Source organism: Lissotriton vulgaris, chromosome 7, assembly GCF_964263255.1.
Source record: "Lissotriton vulgaris chromosome 7, aLisVul1.2, whole genome shotgun sequence".
Classification (NCBI taxonomy): domain Eukaryota; kingdom Metazoa; phylum Chordata; class Amphibia; order Caudata; family Salamandridae; genus Lissotriton; species Lissotriton vulgaris.
The window spans coordinates 613,910,319-613,936,746 of record NC_141695.1 but is presented as its reverse complement, the minus strand read 5'-3'; the positions used below and the strand labels follow the sequence as shown (position 1 = coordinate 613,936,746).

At 49.4% G+C, this 26,428-nt stretch overlaps 1 protein-coding gene across 3 annotated transcripts in view; it reads left to right on the top strand.

Annotated features, from left to right (window-relative positions):
• Positions 1 to 26,428, top strand: part of TMEM94 (transmembrane protein 94) — a 734,938-nt gene that overhangs the window by 627,373 nt on the left and 81,137 nt on the right. For all 3 annotated transcript variants that reach the window (XM_086930762.1, XM_086930761.1, XM_086930760.1), the window contains one exon: positions 8,092 to 8,281. In XM_086930762.1, coding sequence (XP_086786888.1) covers positions 8,092 to 8,281 — 190 coding nt within the window. The remainder of the gene's footprint in view (positions 1 to 8,091; positions 8,282 to 26,428) is intronic.

The following is a 26,428-nucleotide window of genomic DNA, read 5'->3' as shown; positions in this document are numbered from 1 at the left end:
TATTTAAAACAGGCAAGTATTACGTTTTTATCGTTGGCACGATTTTTAAAGAATATTTGTAAGTTTCAAAAATCGACAGCCACTTTTTCAGCAAAAAGCAGGCAATGATATCCTATGGAAGGAAATTCCAGTGACTGGTAAATACAGTTGAAATTACTTTTAAGGGTCAGTACTGGGCTAAAAGATACAGCACTGAGGTCTCTCCTGATACCAGGTGAGTAAATCGTAATTTGTTGTTCGGCTGATTTTAGATGAATACCTTAAATTTCCAAAACTCCACACTTAGAAGAACTTCTACGTGAAACCAGTCAATGTTAGCAAAGTGAGTTATCAGCTTTTAGGTAAGGACTGGACTGGCAGAGATAAGGTTCTGGGCATAGACTCATGGGTCTCCCAAGGTCAGGTATGTACAGTTGCTACACCCTCAGTGGCACAGGGGCAGGCGGGTACAGAGGTAGTTAGGCTCAATGTTATCCAATGAGAGGCAGGGGGCCTTCAGTTGGTGGCTGCTGGCAAACATGCCACGCGGCTGTGGGAGCTGGCCTCCTGGTCACTTGCTCAGGACAAATGGGGAAGTAGGTTAGGACAAAGGTTGCATTGCCAGCGGCACTCGGGCAGCTGGGTTCAGGGCGCTTAATGTTGTTCAATGGAGATCTTGGAAAGTGAACAAAGGCAGCAGGCTCGGGGATGGAGGATCTTCAGGAGTGACCAACACTTCGAGGGCTAAGTTGAGATCTTGGAGAATAGGTAGGCACCCCGGAGTAGGGCACAGGGGGCTGTGGGGCACCGGGTGCAGGGGTGTCTTTTGACGTCGGGAAATCTTACCCCTCTGCTGGTCGCGGTTGGAGGGGTCCCTGGTTCTGAGGTTGCAGGCGTCGTCGGGGTCGTCGAGGAGGGTTCTTGGGCACTGGATTCCAGGTCAGAATCGCCGGGGGGACGTCTTCAGGGTCTTTGTCCACTCGGGCACAGTCTGGGCTCGGCGGGTGCAGAGTGGGCTGGATTTGCGGTTCCTGGCTGGCACCAGTGATATTGCTCTTTGAGCAGAACCACTGCTCGTGGGAGTCCCAGTCTCTAAGAGGGTCAAGGCAGGCAGGTCCTCCGGGGTTCTCGAGGTTGCTGTCCGCAGGAGACGCCGGGATTTAGCAGGAGCAGGTTCAAGGATCAACAGGCCTTTAGGGATGGGGCCAAGTCAGTTGGTGTCGTCCTCTTGTTAGTAGCTGCACGGCAGGTCTTCTTCTTCTTGGTCTTTTTTCCTGTTTTGAAATCGGGATCTGAAGAAGAAGGTTCAGGGTGCCCCTAAATGCTAAATTTAGAGGTGTTACAGGTAGGGGAAGGGCAGGGACCAATTGGTCCCTGTCCTGGGGTGAGTACACCCCCTATCCTGCTCCTCTCCTGTGGGAGGGGGCAGGAGCCTATCTCTGTTTGGGCAGGGCTCCCCATCCTCAAGATGGCTGGACGCCAGAGTGGGGGTCAGAATCGTTGGGGGCCAGTTGCTGAGTACAGCAAGTGGCCTGGAGAAGCTCACAAAGGCGGCACACCTTTGAAGCTTCCCCCTGCCCATCCTGGGGGAGGAGACCTAGCACCTCGCCCAGCATGGGCATTGTTTCAGGCCCAGTAGAGCGGGGAGCTCTCCACCCAGGGTTCCAGCAACATGTCTGCTGTGTGGCAGCCTAGGCAGCCTCTCAGAGAAGACGTGGATTGTAGGTTAGGTTTCAGGGGGCATCTCTAAGACGCCCTCTGTTGTGCATTTTACATTAAATCCCACACTGGCATCAGTGTGGGTTTAATGTGCTCAGAAGTTTGATATCAAACTTGTCAGTCTTCAGTGTAGCCATTATGGTGCTGTGGAGTTCGTAATGACACCTCCCAGCACCATATACTTTTAATGGCATCACTGCACTTACAATGCCCAGGAATGGCCCTGGGTACTGTAGGGGCACAGGGCTCATGCACCTGGGCCCACACCACTGGCATAGGGCACCCAGCTAGAGGGGTGACTGATGTATGCCAGGGCAGCGTGTGTGTGTGTCAGGGTACAGGTCCCCTAAGGGTGGCACAATAAGTGCTGCAGCCCTTTCGGGTCTTCTCTGGTCACAATGCCCTTGGTACCTAGGGTACCATTTACCAGAGATTAACATATGGCCAGAGATGCCAATTGGGTTTTAGGGAAGGAACACAGGCCCTGGGCACCTGATTGGCAGGAGGCCAGGGCACACTCAGTCAAAGCACATCAGCAATTCAGCAAAAAGTGGGGGCATAACATGCAAGAAGGATGGCACTTTCTCACACACATGGTATGCAAAAGCAAAATGAACAGTAACAATTCCCCCTAGAGCGCACTCCACCCGCAAACTAGGGGCTTCTATGGCATTCTTAGGGAATATTCCCATAGATGACCTCTGCAAATGGTCTACACCTCACACATTCACAAAACACTAATGTGTAGATGCGTTAGCAAGACAGCAAGCTAGTGTGGGCCATGCAGTTTTACGAACACTCTTTCAAACCACTGCAACAGCTACAGGTGAGCCACCGCTTTGGGAAATCACTGCTATATAGTCTTTGCAAAGCATGTGATCTACAGCTCACATGCCTCGAACAGATAATGCTACTTACCCAGTATGCATCTATTCTTGGCATGTAGAGCTGTAGATTTACATGCTCCCACCTGCCTTCCCGGGTACCTATACCTTTTGCAGTGATATCTTACTTAGATACATATACATAGACATCTCTTTCTACTACGCTAACTAACTCCATTATCACCCTCTGCGGGAAAACAATCTAACAATCTAACAATGAAGTTGATGCCCATGCAAACTATCACCGAAAGGAGGAGTCACCTAACTTGTGACTGGAAAAGACTTCCTGGAAGAAAAACTAAGTGCAAACATCCGGACCAAACACTAGATGGCAGGCTATGCAAAGTAAGTGATTCTACAGCTCCTCATGCCAAGAACAGATGCATACTGGCTAAGTAGCATTTTCCCTATTATTTGTGCAGCATGCATGAAGAGAACTGGTTGCTTTTGGCTGTTAATAACAAAAGCCTTTGCTCAGAAGGGATAGTTGCTTTGTTATTTTGTAGTCATTATTTGATGTTCATATTAAACATTCTGTTTCACAAATGCATTATTATTCATATTGTTGTCTATATTCAACCAATTTCCTACCCAAACACTCCCCACCATTATCTGCACTTTTCAGATCTCTTATCCATCTTAAATTTGGCATCAAAGACCTTTATCTCTTGGTGATTGTCCTTTGGTTTACACCCTCATTGAAGAGTTCTTAAAAAAATATTTGTTATTGTTAAGATAAAATACATCTCTGAACCAATCTTAACCCTTGTACACTATGCAGTTTCCATTGTAGGACAAGCCTTCTAAGGGGCATAAAGGTGACCTCCCTGATATATTTACTATTACATATGGTGTATCCTCAAAAATCCCGTATGGGACAACAGTACAGACTCCGTTATATTTTGTAGGTTCTTTGATAACATGTTTATCACCTACACTCCGAATTGGAAAATGTTTAGTGCCATTCCATCTGCCAGGCAATACTTGATTATTTAACAGCAAAGTAGACTTTTGTTGGTGTTGAGATATGCATTTGATCCGTTTGTAAAGTGCCTAATAAACTAGGTGCCTAGGGCGTATAGTATTTCTAGACAAACTGTTTTGTGCACCGTTGCTCATCTGTGTATCAGCCCTTTGTCTGCATTGTTCCACAACCTAGATAGACAAGCTAATCCCTAGAAAAATAAAATACCCTCAATTTGAATGATTTTCGAAATAGTCCTGTGTGAGTGAGTGAGCCTGGCATTCTTTCAGTGGGTGTGGGAAGGGAGGCTTGGCCACCTCTCTTTTTTCCCTTCTTTCAACCTCTCGAATTTTCTTGGTCTCTTACCGTCTATTCTTACTTTAGTCCATACTTCCTTCTACTCAACTTTTTGGTCTTTTTCCAGCTATTCTTCTCTCAAGCCATCCTTTTTGTCTTTCCCTCCTTTCTTCTGTCACTCCATCCAGTCAACCATCATCCATCCTTCCTTTTTTCTATATTGATTCATCCATTTATACATCTTTCTCCATGTGCATCTGTAAGAAGATACCTCTTCTTGCATAATCACCTCCATGTTTTGGAAATATTCTGCTGGTTTTTCGACTCTCAGTGCTCTGAATCCTGCCAACCAGGGCTCTGTGCCAGTGCTCTGATCCTTAGAAAAGACTATGTCTAATTAGCTCACCCACAATTGTCATAAGTTAACTTACTTGCAAGTCCCTAGTATATGGTAGTAGAAGTACCGAGGGCCTCTAAGTTAAAGTGTCCCTTGTGAACTACTACAATTGCTGTGCCACCACAAGTGTGACAAAGCAAAGCATGAATCCAAGCCTGCCGGGGCAGCAGGCAGAGTCGGTTGCACTGCTAACTCGACTTCGCCACTTAACTCAATGGCAAAACCAAGACCTTCCTTTTATTTAAACACCCTGAAGGCAGGCCTACTGAGCCCTAATGGTATTAAAAAGATGGATGTGTGCTTTATTAACTTTACATGCCCTGACAGTAAGCAACCTGCATTGTTGCTTTTCCTGTGTTAAGGCTAGTAGCCCCATTGGTGAGTATGGAGGATTACTAAATATGATACTTCAAGAATCAAAGGAATCGTTGCGTTAAACCAGGGTGTTGCTCTAGCCGAATTTAATGTAACCTTTGCGCAACATTGGAAAGTTTGCACTTTGTTGCCCAATGTTTTCAGTAATCGTTTATAGTTGCACACAGGCTGTTGTCCTCGAGATACCATTCTGCCCTCCTGGAGTGAGGTGTGAATGACTTTCAGGAAGGAACACAGAGGATCTTCCAAAAGTAGAGGTGTGGCCTCCTGCTGGCAGGATGGCTGGTTTGGTTGTGAGGCCAAAGGCAAGCTTCTAAGGGGAATCCGCCTTTAAAGGACTAATGGTAGGCACACAGAGAGGGGCTGCAAATGTAGTTAAACTGACAGGCTCGCATGTCTAACTGAAAGGGGGAAGCTGTTGCCAAACCATTTTTTCCATGGGTGAGTAGCCCTCAGGTAGCTATACAACTGGAATGGGGTAGGGAGCTCCACACACCAAGAGAAGGGTTTTTCATGTAGGGAGAGTGTGGAATGGTGCATTATGGGATAGCCAGATGCCACACTTTGCAGGACTTCATCACTAGGTGGGAGAGCACCTGGTAGCCCAATGGCTAGTAGTTGCCACATCTTATGAGGGCAAGAAATGACCATAAACGTTGCTTCCAAACCTCTGATCACGTTTGAACTGCAGCGAGGACCAGAGAAGGACTGCCATGCACTGGGCCATAACAGCTGAAAAGCCTTCTCCTTTAGAGCCCAGCTAATCGAAGCCTGATTGCCGCTTGACGCTGTGGTACAGCCTGACAGATCGAGTCCTGAGCCTCAAAAGTTGCACCCAAGTCTGCTGGACCCAAGAGAGCCGTCTGAGCGCAGTTTGGTCACCCAACACGGAGGTTACAACCAGCTAAAGGAAAGTGCTTGTTTTGCTGTAACCACAGAACAGTAACTTTTTTGCTCCTGAACTGCCTTTGGACTTTGTTAGACATCGACCCCTAAGACCAAAGTAACCCTCCATGTTCATAGACCAATGTTTAGCCACAGACTCCCCCCCCCTTGGCACCAGCTCTGCATCCTTGAACATCTTCAGCATCCTGTATCCCTTGCATCAGGAGCACTGTATTGATTCCTGTGGCACTTTGCATAGGCCCTGGAATTGGACTGGAGACTGCTTTAGCTGCAAAGTAACTGTTCACCTTGATCTTATTGGTCCCTGTCACTAGCTCCCTTTCGGAGTTAGCAACTACAAGAGTGCGCTTGTAGCCAGTGCCACTGGAATTCTGCAGCAGGGCAGCACCAAATTATGCGACATGGTTGACTAAACTGTGTGGCAAGAAAATGTATATTATGCTACATAATCTGGCACATTTGTTTTTACTATTGTTTCACTACTTTGTCATTTTTATACAAGGTAGTACTGCCTGAGCAAATAATTCACCTCTTTAGTACCATTTTAACAACCAAATACAGAAAAAAAGCAACCAAACGATGGGCATTAACCTTTGGAAAAGGCCCTTCAACTCCACATGATCCTACGTCCCCACGTTTTTATGAACTTTTGATCCATTAGAGCTAGATTCAAAATGTGTTTTTCTTCAAATCTGCAGATTATGCAGCAGATGATACATTATGTGATAAATGTAGCAATTCCAAACTTATGTGAAAAAAGCAGAGTCCGCTAAATCACATAATTCCAGTGATCCTGCTTATAGCCACTTTCAAGTTAACTGTTGTGTCTAACACTAAACTACGAGTCGCAGTAGATTTCAGTGATTTATTGCTTTGAGTGACAAGCTGTGATTTATTGTTCCTTTGAAAATTCATATCTTCAGAACCCTCCTGTAAGTTTCTGTCTTTGAGGTATCTATTTGACGATAAAAATTCAACCTATTTTATAAATTGGTGTCGGATTTTTATTATGTAGCATTTCTTTCTTATTCAACTGCTTTGGGACTTCTTAATGCTTTAAGTGTGTTCCTTTGCTAAAGCATTACTGCTCTGAGCCATAGCTTCCCAGGAATGAGCTACAGTCTTACAAACGAACCTGACTGGACCTGATATGGAATTGTGCTTTTATTGTGTGTTGAGGTCGCACAACCACACCATAAAATAAACCATTTTCCTCACACCACCCTTCTGTTAACCATCCAGCAATCATTCATGCCATGCTTTTGTCACTCCAGCTATTCCCTCAATCTAATCTCCATCTATCAATCTATCCATTCATCGTATCACTATCCATCTGTCTGTCCCGGCATCCATCCACCATCTCTCACGTTTCTCACCACCCTTTCCTGCACCCCTCTCTCTTTTGTGCTTAAATTTGTTCTCTTCACCTCACCCCATACCGCCATCATCCTATCCTCTTGGAGCAGCATTAATGGCCTTCTATTTTCATTTCTGTATCTTCAATTAAAGTAAAGGCAGCTTTGCCAACATCAATGTAAATGTTTACTGTTAAAATAGCAGGAAAAAGTGGAAGGTGGAAAGGTTTCGTGACACCACTGTAGACAGACAATCTGGCGTCCTGCTCTTGCTTTCATTCAAGACATATGGTTTTACTGTTGCTTTGGGCCTTTGCAATTTATTGTAACATCTTGATGGATTTGGACTTTTTAGTGAAATCTGGTCACTTCCCCTCATTATATTTCAGATTCTATTTTCCTGAAGGTTCCTCTGTGTGGAATTGCATGTGCAGTGCTACCTGCCTTTTCCACTACCTCTGTCTAAAAAGGGCTCCTCGAGGCATCTTTAGCTTAATGTGTGTGTTCTTAACCACCCACAGGCATATCTCTTTCTTAAGAACATGTCCTTGTGATCAACAATGGTTGAGCTTTAGTAACATTGCAGATGTTGGTATGTATGTATGTATGAATGTATATGGTATTAGTATAGTTGAGACCAAGCCAAAAGGCAGCCAGGTGCACAAGAGAGTCAAAGTGCAAGCATACAGTAAACACGGATAAGAGAGGTAGCTTGGTGCACATTCTACTTCTTATGAAAGTATTGGTTAATTTCAGAAGATATTTTGTGTTTGGGTAGACTGTAGGAAAATCACATATGCCATATCCAGAGAATTCATGTTCCGAACCCTTCTCTTGACATGATTGAAGGAGGTTGGATATAAGCGAAAAACAAGGTAGTCAACCTAAGGTAATTACTGAAATCTTTTCACCTGATCTTTTATACAAGCCAGTAACCTCCAGTTTTGTTTCACACTTTCCTGCGAGTAAGTATAGAGAGACAGGAACTAATGCAAGTGGAGTTAAAATGGTATTTAGTTATAGGTGACGCCATGCATGTTCTCACACCATCAATTACAACAAAGCCCCCGATTCTGTGAGTCCAGGAGACGGAACATGTGAGAAAGCAGAAGTAAAGGTATAACAGCTTTTCTGATGAGTGCAGATGCTTTGGTATCTTGGTTTTTGTATGTATTGTGACTTTTCTGATGCCCTGCCTTTTCTGTATTGTTGTAGCATTGCTTTGGATCCCATGTATCCATCCCGCTGCTCCTGGGAAACATTTGGCTATGCTACAAGCTGCCACATGCCACAAACCTCTGAGGACCTGACTCCTCTACAACTTTCTGGTTTGCTAAACACGCTTCCATGCTCTCTGCGCTTCCGGCAGGAGGAGGGCATCAGCATTATCCGTCTTATTGAGCAGGTGAGTTTAGACTCCAAGGAACAACCACATTGCAATTTACCACCTTTCATCAAAGGCATAGTCACTCACATACTTTCCACTCATACTTTTTGTTTGGTGCCTAGTAGTGACAGCTGGCCAGAGTGGTGAGTGTGACTCAGATCTATCAATTTTGGGAACCAGAAACTCTTAAGCAGCTACAGGAAGCAGTAACTGTTCCTCGGTCAGTGGATTACCCCCACTCAATAAATGCCATTAATATGGGGCTTTTTCTCATCTGTCAGATCATACATGCACAGCTGTAACCTGGACAGGGTGTTGTGTGATCTAAACAAGAGCATTCATCAGGCTTACAGGGGGTGGGGGGATATTCTATGCCAGTGGCGGCTGCCAGCAATGGAAATGTGTTGCAAGGATTTCTGCTCATACACAGAACTGTGCATAGAGACCTAGGACATTAGTGAATTGTGGTTACCAAAAACTCACCTCAGGACCTAGAAAACCCCAACCAGCTAGCATCAGTGCCACATTAGCTCTTCGTCCTATAGCAAAGTAACCAATGATTAGACAAACTAGAACATGCGACTTAGGACCATCTCAGGAATGGTAGGAGGTAAGAGAGAACACTCATTTGTTATACTCTCATACCAGTCCACAACAGGAGTAAAAAAGAGACATGGTAAGGTTAATATATTTATTTTAACGACGTGATCTCATGTACAGTATTCTAGTCAACATAAGCAGACATATGATTAAGAATAATATGGTCAGCATGGTTCCCCTCAGGTTCACTTCCCTCTCTCTCTACTCACTATTCCTCAGGTGGACTGCCTAGCTATTAGATTTGATTCCTCTGTATCCCCCCTAATCTGTGTCTTGGTATACCGTCCCCCCCAATCCATGCCCAATTTTTCTTCTCACTTTGGTGACTTGCTTTCCCAGCTTACAATTAATAACTCTAAACTCTTGGTCCTGGGTGATTTCAACTACTGGCCGTCAGACGCCCATGAAAGCCCGCAATCCCTGGCTTTTACTGGCTTATTAACTGGGCTCAATGGTCTTCAACACGTTCACTCACCCACTCACTCCAAGGGCCATATCCTAGACCAAGTGTGGACCTATAATCTTGATATTAAGTCACTCATGATCACACCTTTTCACTGGTCAGACCATCACTTAATTTCCTTCCTCCTCCTGGTCCCTCCTCCGCCCCCTCGTAGCCGAGGCACTAGCCTCTTGGCTAGAAACTGGAACAAAGCTGACCTTGACTTACTCCTTACCTCTTTAACATCGTCAGTTCTGCCCAGCTCTGGTTCTATCGACTCCCAAGCAGCTGCACTCGTTAAATGGCTAGAATCCGCCAGTGACAAGGTCGCCCCCCTCAAGCTAATCAGAACCAAGCGCCCTCACGACGCACATCGCTGGTTCTCTGACAACCTTAAATCTTTAAAACTCGGTCTCCGCCAAGCCGAGCGTCGCTGGCGTAGAAGTTATGATCCCTTAGAAAAACCACCTTTTCTAAAATTACTGGGAGAATATAAACGAGCAATCTCAGCCGCCAAAACCACCTACTTCTCCACCAAAATCCTCAACTCTGCGCAAAAATCTAAAGACATCTTCGCCATCGTAGAAGAACTCTCACATCCAGATAGGGTGACCATCAAACCCCTTCCATCTCAGGCACTTTGCGATTCCCTCAACTGCTTCTTCATAGAAAAATTAGCAAAATTAAAAACAGTATCTCCTCCATACCCCCGACTACACCCCTCACTGAGTCTGTTCCCTCCACCAACCCTCACTCTCTGACTCAGTTCCCCCCCTTATCAGAAGACGTTTTCATCTCCTTGCTTAACAAAGTTTCCTCTGGCTCCCCCACAGATTGCTGCCCTCCCGCGATTCTCCGGGCTGCTTTCTCAGCCTGCCCCACCCCTCCTCTGGCCCTCCTGAACAGTTCTCTTCTGCTCGGTGAGGTCCCCAGCCAGTTTAAGAACGCAGAGGTAGTTCCCATTCTAAAGAAACCCACTGCCGACCCTACGGTTATGGGCAACTTCCGCCCCATCTCCCTTCTTCCCTACCTAAGCAAAGTACTCGAGACGTATGTAACTAGTATCCTCCGCTCTTTTATCGAGGACTCCAACTTCTTGGACCCCCAGCAGGCCGGGTTCAGACCCGCCCATTCGACAGAGGCGGTCATTCTCTCTGTAATGGAGGAACTTCGTAGAGGCGCCGATTCTAACACCCACCAAGCCCTGATTCTTCTGGATCTGTCGGCGGCCTTTGACACGGTCGACCATACCATCTTGGTCGACCGTGTCAAAGAGGCTGGTATCGGAGGGACGGCCCTTGATTGGGTCCGTTCATTCCTGACGAACCGCCACCAATCTGTCCGACTCTCCCATTTTTCAGCTGACAGGATGAAACTCACCTGCGGTGTGCCACAGGGTTCGTCTTTGTCCCCACTTCTTTTTAATTTGTACCTTACCCCCCTGATCCGCTTCCTCCGGTGAAGGAATGTCACTGCATTTAACTATGCAGATGACATTCAGCTCATCTTCAATCATGACTCCTCGCAGGATGCGGCTCAGGATTTCCAGTCTACCCTCTGTCACAGCAATTGGATGGGCACTCACCATCTCAAACTCAATCCCGACAAGACGGAGCTTGTTCTTGTCGGAGGCCCATCCAACCCCTGGAACCCCACCTTCTGGCCCCCTGCCCTTGGCCCCTCCCCCTGCCCTGCTGACAAGGTAAAAAGCTTGGGGGTCTACATTTCTCATGATCTTTCCATGCAACATCAGGTCAGTGCTACAGTGTCTTCCTGCTTCCACCAGCTCAGAAAAATTCGTAAAATCGCCCATTTTCTGACCACCGAAGCCCTCACCCTGACGTTGCTGGCATTAGTCATCTCTCGGGTTGACTATGCCAATGCCCTATACGCAGGTATCCCGCAATACCAAATCAAAAGACTTCAGCTGATACAGAATCAGGCAGCACGCCTCATCTACCACCAACCTAAACATCACCACGTCCGTCCTCTTCTTAAAGCCCTTCACTGGCTTCCGGTATCAGAGCGTTGTCAATTCAAACTAGGCTGCTTGACCCACAAATCCCTGGCCGGCATCGGCCCCTCCTTCATCTCGTCGCTTCTGCACCCGTATGTCCCTTCCAGACCCCTCCGATCTTCCCACCACGCTCTCCTTCAGACGCCCAGGTTTAGACGCAAAAAGCACGGAGGCCTCAGATTCTCTTTTCTGGCCTCCTCACTCTGGAACTCTCTCCCTCCGGAACTTAGACTTTCCTCCTCCTACCTTCACTTCAGGTCTCTCCTAAAAACTCACCTCTTCCGCTGTGCTTACACATAAGCTTCCTTGCCCTCCCTTCTTTGTCTCTTCCTGATTTAGTGAACAGCGCCAACAAACCGTCCGGTGTATGTTGCGCTCTATAAATCCTTTTTACATTACATTACATTACATTACATGGTTACAATTCCATAAAATACAAAAGGAGGAATCATATTACAATGATAGTGCAAACAGGGTATATAGTGCCTAGTTTTAACATCCTCCCTATATAGGAACTATGTATTATAAACTAAAGAAGGTCTCTTGGGCTAGTTTTGGGGGACCCCGTTACCTTTCCGCTCAGTATGTGTAAATTACATCTGGATCAGCAAGGCTCTCTGCATCCCTGGAATCTTCCAAGTGTGTGAAATTATGGCAAGTGTGCTACGATAAAGGCGCCAGAATCTTACTTGGCTTGCAGCTGCCAAAATGTTGTCTAGAATGTGTTACACGGACATGCCGATAAACAGGCTCACATGTTATGATAACCTTGATGGCTCAGCACTCACTGTGCAGACTAGCGGCACAATGTATGCAGTCCCCCCATTATCTGCAACTTTTAGCTTGCCCGTATGTACCTTCTCGCACTCTTAGATCCTCCACCCAAGAAAAATTTTGAGTCCCTAAAGTCAAATGTTCCCGCATGGGTAGGCGCTCTTTTTCGTACTTGGGCCCTACCGTATGGAATACCTTGCCATTGCCCCTCCGTACGCAACCCAACCTTCTCTCATTCCGTAGATCCCTGAAAACATGGCTTTTCAGCTAATAGATTGCTCTTTCCTCTGCTGTTCTTGTACAGCGCCGGGAAACCCTTGTTGGGTAGCTGTGAGCTGATCTATTAATTTAAAAAAAATAAAAAAATAGAGATGTCGAAAAAAAAAACTTTTCTCAAGTATAGACCTTCGTGAAGGCTAACTTACAAAAACAGCTATGCAGTGTCGTGTGCAAAAGCAGCAAAAAGTAAAATGGCGTTTAAACTTCTAATAAGCCATGCTAACATAACATGCAGGCAGAAGGAGGCCCTAAACCATACTACAAGTGGTGAGGCGGGCAAATGGGTTTTGCCTGCATGCATGGCAAACATATTATCTAGATTAATGTCCACCTGCACTACAATATCATTTTAAAGTCAAAATGTTTATCTTTAAAATGGCAATGTAATGCATGTGGGCAATTTAGGGTACACACAGATTTTTAAAAAAAGGAAATAAGTCACTTACCTTGCTGCATGTCCTCACTCCATCCCAGTGTTCTTTCCTCTAACCAACTCTTCTAACTAACCCTGACGCTGCTTTCACGCTGTTAACCAGCACAAGAGAAGCTCCAGGCTTGGATGGATCGGGCTCTCTCAGCTCTCCATAGGGCACTGGAGTCCTGTGCTTGATCTCAACCCAGCTGTCCAGGGCAGCTGGGTTGAGAGGTTAAAAGTGTGCTGGTCTCTGGCTGGCCGTCAAGACTGCAGGCCAAAGAGACATGCACACGTTAAACCTAAAGTGCGCAGCCCATCACTCCTCTGTGCTGCTGCCGCCAAACAGCGGCCCACCCTGTCCTGATACTCGGCTTGGTACGCAGGTTTGCAGAGTAAAAAAAAAAAAAATGGTAATAATGTTTATTACCATTTTATTTTTCATCCGGGTGAATTTTAATTAGTGAAGCAATTCTCTGCCTTAATGTGGGAGCCACCCCTGCTCTTTGTCCTTGAAGCATCACTGTCTGGCTTCTCAGTTACAGGGTGGGATTGAGTTAGTGGCTGTGAGAAACCCAGGGGCATGGTCTGGAGAAGCATCATGTGACATCTAAGGCTCCTCTGATATGACAGAGATATTGATCCTCTCCTTGGACTTGTGTGTATATCACTGCATGCCCTATTTTTGTGTCCCTGTGTGCGCCCTCATGTGGCAGCTTTCCTTCCGCCAGTACCTAATCATTGCTCTCAGAGAGTCTGTGCCTAAAGACTCACTGCATGACCATGCTCTAGTGGGAATCATGGATGCCTAGCACCATGTAGCCACTGAAGTGAACAGCCTAGTCAACTATCCACTGGTGACCACCAGCAATTCAGACAGTCTTCAAATAGGTACCAGTTATACTTTGTCTCTTTTTCCTTGCATTCCATTTCCATTATGGAAGTCTGAATCGGAAGGTTGGCAACTAGGCATGGATACTGTTGGAGACCAGTGATGGTAGTTGTGTGTAGTCTTTGCCCTTTTTGGAGACTCGCTTTCTTCCTGGTCTCTGTCAGTCGGGTTGTAGAGAGCAACCATTGCTGAGGTGCTGACTACTTAAAGAATCGCATTGGAGTGCCAATCAACATTCTCAAAGCCAAGCAGCAACGCCTGCACTCTTCCATACCATCTTGCATCTGAAATATTTAGCAGCCTAACATTCTAAGCTGGAGAGTAGGGTTGGCCAGCTGTTGAATATTTTATGTCCAGCCTGGTCACAGATAGAGCGGATGTCATGGAAAGCGAAAAATTGTGCTTACATGTGTTTCTTTATTTCTGTGTTTTTTATTGTAGACGTTGCGGCCTTTCCATTAGATGGCAGTACATTGTATGTTAGTACATGGAGATGCTACAGCATTGTCCTGTTTTATGGTGGAACTAACTGGGTATATGCAATGGGAAGACACTACTTGACATCAGATGGTACTACCTGGCATGTGGCATGACCTCCTGGGCATATGTTGACAACACCTATTGGGAACATGTAAACACTGGCATGGAATTAGGTAATTAAGTGACCCTGTGGAAGCTGGTATGATGAGATGTGTTTCATAGAAGTAAGGTTGAAATTTGCATCATGACAATGATTGTCTGTCACTGTAGCAATAACATTTCTGCTTGAGCCTGTATAAGCTTCAACAGGCAGAATAGGTAACTCTGTTCTGTTTTAATACCCCTAGTATAGAAACCTTTGATTCAGGTCCCATGGTAGTCATTGATTGCTGGACACTATAAGAGGAGTTTACTGTTGTTCACGCTGATCTACAGGACCACCAGTCTGAAACTGAATATCTTGAACACAAAAAAGTGAGCATTCAAGTTTGTTGCAGGAGTTCAAAAAATATGACGCTGTGAATAACACACAAAGTCTGCCAAGTAATTTAATTTGAAATATAAATGTGACACATTAGTAAGAATGGTACACTTAAAACTATGATAGCCACAGAAAACCAGAAGATTCTCACACCTGGGGTTAAGATTTACTCTCACAATTTACTGACATTTGTCTAGCTGTCAACAAGTCCTGCATACAAATAAATCTAACTTCAAACTTACAAAACATCATATAACATTCAGTAGCCTTGTGTGAACTAATAAGTGCACCCAGTTATTCAGTAATGTGTGGAACCTCCCTTTAACCAGTGACAAACTGCAGTAAAGTTTTCATGTAATGGTTTCAGAATCCCGCCATCAAGGAGGAATTCTAGTCAGCCCCCTTTTTCAGAACTGCGTAAGCTCTGTGATGTTTGAGGACATTCATTTATCTAAAGCTCTGGTTAGGTCCCGGCGCAGTATTGGGATTGAGGTCTGAACTTTTACGTAGCTATCAAATCTTGATTCTTTCATTTTCAGCTTTTCAGTCATAGATTTACTTATGTGTTTGGAGCATGGTCCTTTTGATTGATGCTTTTTGTCTTAGCTTTGTATTTGAGCAGTTGGTCTCACATTGCCTCTAAAGTGTGCTGGTTTACAGACGAATACGTGGTGGTCTCTGTGATTGTGATGCTGTCATATGCAGTCAGTGCAAAAGAGGCCTATATCATCACCCCCACCATGATTGATGGTTGGTGTGGTTGTGTGGTTATAGGCAGTATTTGGGCTTCATAAAACAGTCAAACAACTCCTTATTGGTCTCATCTGTCCAAAGGTTTTGTGGTTAATTCAGATGCTATTGTGCTAATTTTGGAGTGCAGCAATTTTCCTCTTGGATATTATGATTTTTCTCTCTTGGGAACCTTTCCGTAAAAGAAGTACTTGGAGTTCAGTCTTTTCTCAAAAGTAGAATCATGAACACTAATGTTTACCATCTTGACAGTGGCCTGTAGATCCACACAAAGCAAGATCACTGACTCATTGTCAGTGAAATTGCTCTCCCACCCTCGCAGCTCCACCATTAAGTGAGATGCCCCTGCCCCTGCACCCTTGAGTGTTGGTGATCGAGGCCCTCCTCCACCCGCAGGTTTCCCTGCACCTCATCCCTGGTGGTCCAGTCGACCTCTGTCTCCTTTCTTTCTTTCTGCTCCTTCACTCGTTTTTCTCCCCTTTCTATCTTTCACCTTTCTGCACCTCTACTCTTTTGTGCCTTATTTCTGCCCATTTTCCCTTTCTCTCCCTCTGCTCCTTCACTCGTTTTCACTCGTTTTTCTACCCTTTCTATCTTTCACCTTTCTGCGCTTTTCTGCATCTCTGCTCTTTTGTGCCTTATTTCTGCTTATTTTCCCTTTATTCTTTACCCCTTCTTTCCTCCCTTTACCTTTCCCTGCCGCTGCTGTCCACGTGGCCCCCCCCCCCCCCCCCCCCCCCCCCCCAGAGCGACCGGCCCAATCCAGCTCCCCTCCCCGCTCCCGCCTCCCAGCTGTCCAGCCCTCCCCGACCACTACTTAATGGCGGCCACTGCGGGGACAGGCGAGCAACACCACTGACTCATTGTCAGTGAAATTGCTCTCCCACCCTCGCAGCTCCACCATTAAGTGAGGTGCCCCTGCCCCTGCACTCTTGAGTGTTGGTGATCGAGGCCCTCCTCCACCCACAGGTTTCCCTGCGCCTCATCCCTGGTGGTCCAGTGGACCTCTGTCTCCTTTCTTTCTGCTCCTTCACTCGTTTTTCTCCCCTTTCTATCTTTCACCTTTCTGCACCTCTGCTCTTTTGCGCCTTATTTCTGCCCATTTTCCCTTTCTCTCCCTCTGCTCCTTCACTCGTTTTCACTCGTTTTTCTCCCCTTTCTATCTTTCACCTTTCTGCACCTCTGCTCTTTTTTGCCTTATTTCTGCCCATTTTCCCTTTCTCTCCCTCTGCTCCATCACTCGTTGTCACTCGTTTTTTTTACCCTTTCCATCTTTCATCTTTCTGCGCTTTTCTGCATCTCTGCTCTATAGTGCCTTATTTCTGCTTTTTTTTCTTTTTTCTTTATCCCTTCTTTCCTCCCTTTACCTTTCCCCGCCGCTGCTGCCCCCGCGGCCCCTCCCCCCCATCCCCCAGCGCGACCGGCCCAATCCAGCTCCCCTCCCCGCTCCCGCCTTCCAGCTGTCCAGCCCTCCCCGAATCCTACTGAATGGCGGCCACTGCGCGGCCGCGCAGCGGCTGCGGGCGCGCCGCTGGTGCACCGAAGGCGCGTCCAAGGCAAGCACGTCTGCGCCCGTCTGCGACCCGTCCGCAACCAGCACCCGGAACCCTGGACCTCCGCCCCGCCAACGCTACGACCCAGCAGCACTCCACGCACTCAACCCAGGCTGCAACAACAACTGCAAGCTAGCATCACCAGCCGACACCCATGGACCCTTCAGCTGTCACCGCTACCGGCACACCTGCAGCACCGCCAAGAACATGGATCCAGCACAACCCGCCCACAAGAACACAACCGAACCGAAGACCCTGCAATGCATCCTCCTTAACGTCCGATCCCTCCACAAACACTCCACAGAAATCTGGGACCTCCTCGACAGCACCACCCCAGATGTAGCATTCTTCACCGAAACCTGGACCAACACCACCTCGGGACCGGACATCGCCATCGCCATCCCCCAATGATACAAGATCTCCAGGAAGGACCGCCCCACCCACCCAGGAGGAGGAATCGCCATCGTCCACAAATCCAGCCTCCGCCTGAGCACACTCCCTGACGAGTCCACAAAACTGATGGAACACCTTCACTTCAAGATACTGGCCAGCCCCACTGCCGCCCTCCGAGGAACCCTCATCTACCGACCCCCTGGACCCCGCGGACCCTTCGCCAACTCCATCACGGACATTATCTCTCCGCAGGCCATCGCATCCACCAACTACACCCTGCTGAGAGACCTCAACTTCCACCTCGACAATCAACTGGACCCCAACACCACATGCCTCCTGGACAACCTCCACAACATTGGACTCCGCCAGATCGTGACCGAGCCCACGCACTCAGCAGGACACACCCTCGACCCCCTCTTCACTACAGGAAGCTCCATCACCTTCAGCCACACCACTGAACTCCCATGGACCGACCATCGTTGCGTCCACTTCACCTTCAGAACACCCACCATCCACAGACACCAGCACCTGCTTCCACAAAGAAACTGGACCAAAATCACCGATGACCAGCTCACCTCCTCACTCAACAACTCCACCCCAACCATTGCGGAAAACAACGACCTCAACACCGCAGCCCGAACCCTGCATAGATAGCGCTTGGACGCCTCAGGGCAGCTACGTGCGCTCTAGAAATCTGAATTCATTCATTCATTCATAGATGTATCTCGGACAGCACCAACACCATAGCCCCCCTCAAGAAAAACAACAATACCTGTGCCAAGAAAGCCAGATGGTTTACCACCGAACTTCGAGAGTCCAGGCGCACATGCCGCCGCCTCGAAAAGACCTGGAGAAACACCAAATCCACAGAAGCCCACAACTACTTCAGAGCCGCCACCAACGCCCACCATCAACTCATCAGAGAAACGAGGAAAAAAGCGATTGAAGAAAGAATCTCCACCCACGCACACATTAGCAAGGAACTCTTCAGCATCATCAAGGAGTTCGCCCAACCCACCAGCGAGTCTACCGACATCCCCCCTCACAAGACCTCTGCGACAAACTCAGCATCTTTTTCCACCACAAAATCAAGAGCATCTACGACAACTTCGACGAAGACAACCAACACACTGAGACCCTCACCAACCACCCCCAACACCCGGAAACCAGCGATTGATGACTGGACAGCCCTCACCACCGAAGACACACTGAAGACAATGAAGTCAATCCACTCAGGGGCCCCCACGGACCCCTGCCCCCACCACATCTTCAACAGAGCCGCCAACACCATCGCACCCATGCTCCCCACACCATCAACCGCTCCCTGGCGACCGCCTCATTCCCTGACGACTGGAAACACGCCGAGGTCAACCCCCTCCTGAAGAAACCCTCAGCGGACCCCACCGACATCAAAAACTACAGTCCCATCTCCCTGCTCCCGTTCCCAGCGAAAGTCATCGAGAAAGCCATCAACAGCCAACTCGCCACATTCATTGAAGAACACAACATCCTCGACAGTACGGAAACCGCCCTCCTCGCCGCAACAGACGACATCCGCACCTTACTGGACAAAGGAGAAACAGTAGCCCTCATCCTCCTCGACCTATCAGCGGCGTTCGACAGTCTCCCACCGCACCCTAATATGCAGACTCTACAATGCAGGAATCCAGGACAAGGCCCTCGACTGGATCTGCTCCTTCCTCTCCAGCAGGACGCAGCGGGTCAGACTCCCCCCTTTCCTCTCGGACCCCACACCTATCACCTGCGGAGACCCCCAGGGCTCCTCCCTCAGCCCGACGCTCTTCAACGTCTACATGGCTCCACTTGCCCCCATCGTCAGAACCTACGGACTCAACATCGTGTCATACGCAGACGACACCCAGCTCATCCTCTCCCTATCCAACAAGCCCAACACCGCCAGACACAACTTTCGAGAAGGCATGGAAGCCGTCGCCAAATGGATGAAAAACAGCTGCCTACAACTAAACACCAACAAAACAGAAGTACTCATCATGGGCCCAAACCCCGACGCCTGGAGCGACACCTGGTGGCCCACCGCCCTGGGAAACCCGCCAACCCCCACAGACCACGCACGCAACCTGGGAATCATCCTGGACTCCGAGCTCAAAATGGACCGCCAGATAAACTCGGTCTCATCATCCTGCTTCCACACCCTCCGCCTCCTTCGGAAGACCTTCAAATGAATCCCCCTCGAACACCGAAAGACAGTCACTCACGCCCTGGTCACCAGCAGACTCGACTACGGCAACGCACTCTACGCCGGAATAAACAAAAACCTCATCCGCAAGCTCCAGAACGCCCCAGCAAGACTGGTCCTCAACCTGCCAAAACACTGCCACATCTCCCAGCACCTGCGCACACTCCACTGGCTCCCCGTCGAGGCGAGAATCACCTTTAAGATGCTCACCCAAGCACACAAGGCCCTCCACGGCACCGGACCAGCATACCTGAACAGCCGACTCAAATTCCACGCACCCCAAAGGACCCTACGATCAGCCCAGCTTTCCTACGCCGTGGTCCCTCGCACCAGAAAGACCAGATCGGGAGGCCGTTCCTTCTCCTTCCTCGCGGCCAAAGCATGGAACGCCCTTCCGCTCCACCTCAGACAGACAACATCGCTCCCCATCTTCGCAAGAAACCTCAAAACCTGGCTCTTCGACAGACCCCCTCCTTGATGGAATGGAACCTGCACCCCCCCCTGCCCCCCCCCCCCACCCCTAGCGCCTTGAGACCCTCACGGGTGAGTAGTCGCGCTTTAACAAACTCCTGATTGATTGATTGACACGAACATCATACCATTCAAACTTGTGGTTAATGTGCGGTGACGTCCATTCCTGGGTAGATTGGATGCAATAGACATAAGCTTTGCTGCCTCTCTAAATAGCCTTGCTCACTGTGAAATTATGAAATTTATATTGTTTGTGAATGACTTTATAACCTTCCTCGACTGATGAGCAGTAATGATTCTTTCACTGAGACCATCACAGATAGACATATAAATGTTATGTAAAACCATATCATCTCAACAGGAGGACTCTTTTTGATAGAGACTTCCAGCTGCAGATTCCTTACCGTTGAATTATCCCCACGCATCAGATTGGATCCAGACTTTTTATGTGATCAGCACCCCCGCGTGCCGGTAGGTGGGGGCATTCGGCTCCACGTGGCATCGTCTGCGCCAGAAGTGACATGTACGTTGCCTATATAGGTGCCACCCCAGCGTGCTGATGTCCTTTATTTTCTTACCGCGCCAGTCAGCACAGATGAGGAGAAAAGTTACTCCATTCACTTTTTGACTTACCTTATTTCAACCCTTTTGTTGAAGATTTTTGAGACAGTGTCTCCTGGTGTGGCAGGTTTGTCTACGAGGAAACCTGATTTTACCGGCAAATCTCAGTGATCGTTCACCTCATCTGCCTTTGGTGTCTCTAGCATGACACCAAGAGATGAATTGATTGTTGCGCCATCCTCTCCAAGGGCTTGAATGAGTGGTCCCACAAGCTCCTTACTGATCAACGTAGACACTGTGACAGTCTCAAAGCCGTTCAACCGGAAGGTCCCGGGATCAGTCGCAAATCCATTCCAAAGAGCTCATCGTTGAAGTCGTTCGGGTAATTCCCACAAGAGTAAGAACAAGAAGTCAAAGAGGTCTTCTTTTTGACCTCATCCTAAAAAGTCATCCAACCATACAACGTTGTCATTTGAGGTCTCTTTCCACAGTTGAGCCAGCTATTGGGCTATCTCTGTGTCTCCTCGACTTTCCGGTAGGTGGATCGACCCTCGCCCAGCTCCCGTAGCTGTCAAGATGAAAGTGATGACGGAGATGTTTCAACTGGGAGTCATCCCATTCGAACTGCTTCTCCCCGTTTAATGAAGCCCTCATGGACGTTCTTCTCGGGCCTAGTCCAAGCGCAGAATATAGCAATGGCCTGCCACCATCAGCCCACCCCAGGGGACCCCCATTTTTTCACTCCTCACCCCTCCCCAGAGAGCTTGGTGGTCCAAGCCTCCCCTTCCAGAGTAAATCTGGGCACATTCCCTACCACTCCACCACAAATGCAATCCAAGAGACTGGATCCCTTAGGAAAGAGGATGTTTTCCTCCGCCAGCCTGCCACTGTGGTTGGTGAACACCATGTGCCTTTTGGGCTCATACTCCCACTCGCTCTGGGACTCTGTTGCCCAGGTACTGCCTATGGTCTCAGAGGAGGCCGAGCCATACTCTCCCAAGCTATTGCTGATGGAAGATATGCAGCTAAGTCTGCCATATGTTGTGGGCTTGATATACCCGACTCACTAAGCAGAGCAGTTTCATTGTCTGTGGCCCTTGGTGGAGAACCACTGGCTTTTTCGGGGATGTCCAAGCCCTGCTTACGGACATGCCATTTGATCGCTTACCATCTCTTCGGAGACCAGGTGGACTCAGCGCCTTAAGGCCATCAGGGCTCCGGCAGGTCCTTTGGCCTTTCCATGGCCTCTCGCCAACCCCAGTCTGCCTTCCGCAGCCATGGAAGGGGTTTCTAGACTCCTCAACCCGCCCAACCACCACAGCCCACAGGCTTCCCAGTCCTTGCGTGGTCAGGGATGCAGCACATTCAGGCCCTGTGAGATAGGTAGCCAGAGGTCGGTCCAGTCCTCCGTTGGCAGCCTCCAAGGATCTTTACTTTGCCCTTTGATAATCATGGGCATCCATTGGGAGGCAAGATACCCCATCACCTGCACAACTGGAGGTTGATAACTTATGACCCCTGAGGTCTCCATATTATCTAAAGGAGCTAATCCCTCCTCTTTGTGAGGCGCCCTCCCTAAACCCATGCCACCCTCTTGTGACTGGAGGACTGAGGGCCACATCTCATTACTGCACAAAGAAGTGGCAGCCATCTTATCCAATGAAGCCATAGAGAGGGTGCCTGAATCATAAGTGAATCATGGTTGTTATTTCCCCTACTTTCTGGTGCCCAAGAAAGACGTATGTTTTCAGCCTATGCTAGACCTGCAACTTCTCAATTTCTTCCTGAAAAAGAAAAAAATCTAAATGCTCATACTCACTCAAGCCCTCTATAACCAGGACCAAGGAGATTGGATGGTAATGTTGAACATGTGGGACGCATATTTCCAAGTTCTTGATCTGCCAGCCCAAAGACCTTACCTGCAGTTCACTGTTGGCAACGCGCACTTTATTTACTGTGCTCTCCTTTGACCTTACCCGTGCCCTTTGAGTGTTCACCCAGGTGATGGAGGTGGTTGCAGCTCATCTGCGGAGGTCAGAAGGTACAAATCTTTCCCTATCTCGGCGACTCTCGGTTGAAGGCTAGCTTGCCCCAGGAAGTCGTTACCACCTCCAGATTACGGCACACCTCCTGAACTCACTGAGGTTCACTATTAACGTGCCAAAGTGACATCTGATCCCTTCGCAGATAGTCCTTTTCACCTTAGCTGTTCTGGATACAGTGCAGTTTCGGGTTTATACACCCGAACAGCTAGTCAAGGATATTCATGGCTATGAAACCGCTATTTCAGCCACTATCTTTGGTTTTGGTGAGACTGGCTCTGAGGCTGCTGGGCCTCATAGCCTCCTGCATCCTACTTTGTGACACATGTCCGCTGCCTTATGTGTGCTCTGCAATAGGAGCTCTGTGCGATCCAATTAGCATTGAAAGCATTTCTAACTTAAATCAAAGGAAGGCTAGTGTAGGTGTTCACGGACAACACCACCGCCATGTGGTACTGTAACAAACAGAGCGTGTGTGGTCGTTGACCCTATGTCAGGAGGTTCTGCGTCTCTGTATCTGATAGAGACTACTATCCGCAGATTCCTTCACGTAAAATTATCCCCAGGTGTGAGACTAGATCCGGAAACCTTTTGCCACAACATCCCTGCGAGCCGTGGGGCGGTATCACGCGACTCCTCCCAGGCGTCGTACGTGACGTCAGCAAGGTCACATAAGCCCCACCCCGGCGCGCCTACGTCAGTTTTTTCCTCGATCAGCCTCGGCGTACTGCTTCAGATACGGCCGTGGTCGTCGTCCTCGTCCTTCTCCGTTGTCGCGAGAGTGTCGCTCCCCGGTGGGTAAGTGTCGCAGTTTGTCCCTGGGGGCTGGTGTTCGACCTGCCGGGGGCGTGGACTCTCCGTGGGTGATGCGGCCCTGCTTGTCGGCCTCCTATCCACCATTTCCCGGTGCAGGGGCATTGAGAGTCCAGATGGAGACATACGTGGCGTCTCCTCCTCCTTCCCCTTCTGGGGCATCAGAGGATCCCTTGCCTTGCGCGGATGTCCTCCACGGGCCGCTGGCGTCTCCGGCGCTGCCGACTGGTTTGGATCCAGGCTTGGAGAATGTGGTGCGAAAGCCTCGTCCACGGCTGAGCTGACGCCGCCAGCGCCTGCTACTCCGGGCGGTGCCACAGGGGTTGGTGACCTCCTCTCTTCCTGCTCTGGGTCGAAGCTGGGTGTGGACCCCTCGTCCTCCTCCGGGCCCCTCTCGTTCCTCCCCGCAGGCGGCTGCCTCGTCGGAGGTAGTCGGAGGTTGAATCATCCCTGGCACAGCTGCATGGGTCGCCGGACCTCCTCCGCCATGTTCTGGGCCGAGGCTGGTGGAGGGCTTCGTGTCACTCCCCTGGTCCTTTTCGTTCCTGCAGGCATGCGGCTGGTCGAGTCGGCGTTGTTCCGGCGCCGCCCCTTGGCCACTTCGGCTCCGGTTCCACTTAGGTCCCCGGCGCGGTGTGACTTGGAAGAGCCCTATCCAGTCTCTCCTTCGGCATCGGATGGTACTGGCGTCCTGCCCAAGGGTGCGGACTCTACGGCTCCACACAGAGGTCGTGCTGCGTATTCGTCTTCGGACGCTTCCTCTTCTCCGGAGGCTGGCTGCATATTGGTGTCCTCTTCCCCAGAGACTGGCCGCCGTGTGGTGTCTTTTTCACCAGCGTCATCGAAGGGTGGCTCCCTGCCTTTTTTGAGGCCGAGGCGTTCGTCGGAGGAACGGCAGGTCCCCCATTCTTCGGTACCTTCTGACTTCCACGTCTGGCTTTTGCCCGTCCCGCTTGGCTTTCGGGGACGGCCGCCTTAGTTTGCAGCCGTCACCCACTGAAGAGCTGGTTTCTTCTCCGCGTGGCCCTGCCGAGGCTGGTGCGGGCTTCGCTCACGCGGTGTCCACGGCTGCGGGCATTTGGCGCATGGGTGACCCGATTGGTCATTTCCCGGCGGACCATCTCTTGGTGGTTCTTCTCCAGGGCTCTGGTGGGAGGGAGATCTTGCTTCCCTTTGAGGGTTCGCTCTTTTCTTCCCTGACTGGGGCTTGCAGGCGTCCCGCTTCGGGGCATCCGGTGCCTCAACACCTTCTGCACAGACACCTTCCGGCGCTGCGTGCCCCGGCGTGCCTTTCCCTCCACCCCTCTTCTGCCAGTCCACTTATGTGGTCCGCTTTTCCCTCCCTGCTGCCACTGTTTTTCCGCCGTCCCGGGAAGCCCGCTGGCTGGACTCTTGGGGGCGCAACATGTTCGCCTCGACTAGCACTGACCTGCGAACCCTTAACACCTTGTGCGTATTTGCTAGGGCCTCCTCTTGTTTGTGGGACTCGGCTGAGTCTCTGGGATCCGCAGCTTCCCAAGAGACTGTTCAGGTGGGCTTACGGCATCATGCTTTGGATGGCCGGGAGCTAGCGGCGTTTTTTCTCCGCTCCGCTCTGGACATCTCGGAGGTGCTGGGCCGGGCCATGGCTTCCTCAGTCGCCCTCCATCGCCATGCTTGGCTTCGGGACGTCGTGTTTCCTGAAAATATTCGGGAGCAGCTCATTGATCTTCCGTTTGATGGCAGCCTGTTGTTCCATGCTCCGGCTGACTCCACCATCCATAGGTTCCTGGCAGGGCTCCGTCCTCCTCTTCCGCCTTATCCTCGTCCTCCTCGTCCTCCTCCTCCTCCTCCTCCTCCTCCTCCTCCTCCTCCTCCTCCTCCTCCTCCTCCTCCTCCTTCGCCTTCCCCTCTTCAGTGAATGCTGAGTTAGGCTAGTTCTGGGCCTTCTTGGGCCGGTTGTTCTGGCTGTAGAGTGTGTTTTCTGGCCATTTGAGTCCTCCTTGGGACTTCGGCGTTGTTGGCTGCTGGACGGCCCTTTGTTGACTATGTGTGTTTTTGCTTGAGTTGTTACGCAGACTTGGCCCTGAGATTAGGCCTTCTGCTTTGCTTGGGCTGCTTGTCAAGCCTTCCGCCGGGGTGTTTTTCCCCGTGGCCCTTTTGTTTTTTCCTCTGCTGCAGAAGTTCTTCCAAAGAGGGTTCCTGTGTCTTGGGACTTAACGTACCCTAGGTGGGGTAGTGGTAGCGGTTATATAGCTGAGCTCTGCTGGGGAGTTCTGGTCGCCTACGAGTGCCTTTTCTCTATGGTGTTTCTATATGTTGCTTTTGCTTCTTGAGGTCGTGTGTGCGGCCCCTTGTGGTGGTGTGTCCGGGCATTTTCTCTTCATCCTCCTTCTGAGGGCTGGGATGCTTTTGTGTTCTCCTTTGTCGGTGTCGCCTGCCTGGTTTTTCTGGGGCCCGGGCTATTCTTCTTGCTTCTGGCTGCTTATGGCTATCGGTGCCGTTCTGGGTGGGCTCGCCTTCTTTTCCCTTGTTTCCTTGGGCCCTCTAGACTTCTTCTTCTGATTCCTCTGCTCGTCCTGGCATTGGATGGAAGTGGGGTGCTTCGGCCACTCCGGCCTTGCCCTTGGTTCCTCTGTTGTGAGTGTACTGGCATCTTCAGTCTTCCTTCTTCCTCCTTCATCCCTCTTGGTGTTGCTGGTGTTCGACTTGTGGGGGTCCTCTTGCCTGGAAGGGACGAGGTTACTTCCCTGGTCCGCAGGTCTGGTCCCCTGTGGGACCCTCTGTCCTGTCCAGACTGGTGGGGTCCTTTCGCAGACCCTCCTTCCCTGTGGATATTGCTAGGGTATCTATTCTACATGAAGGAATCTGCGGCTAATAGTCTCTATCAGATGTACGAGTTACTTACCTTCGGTAATGATGTATCTGGTAGAGACGATTCTAGCTGCAGATTACTTCACGGCCCGTCCTTCCTCCCCATTCTGCGAGGACCCCAGGGCTGGTCTTTG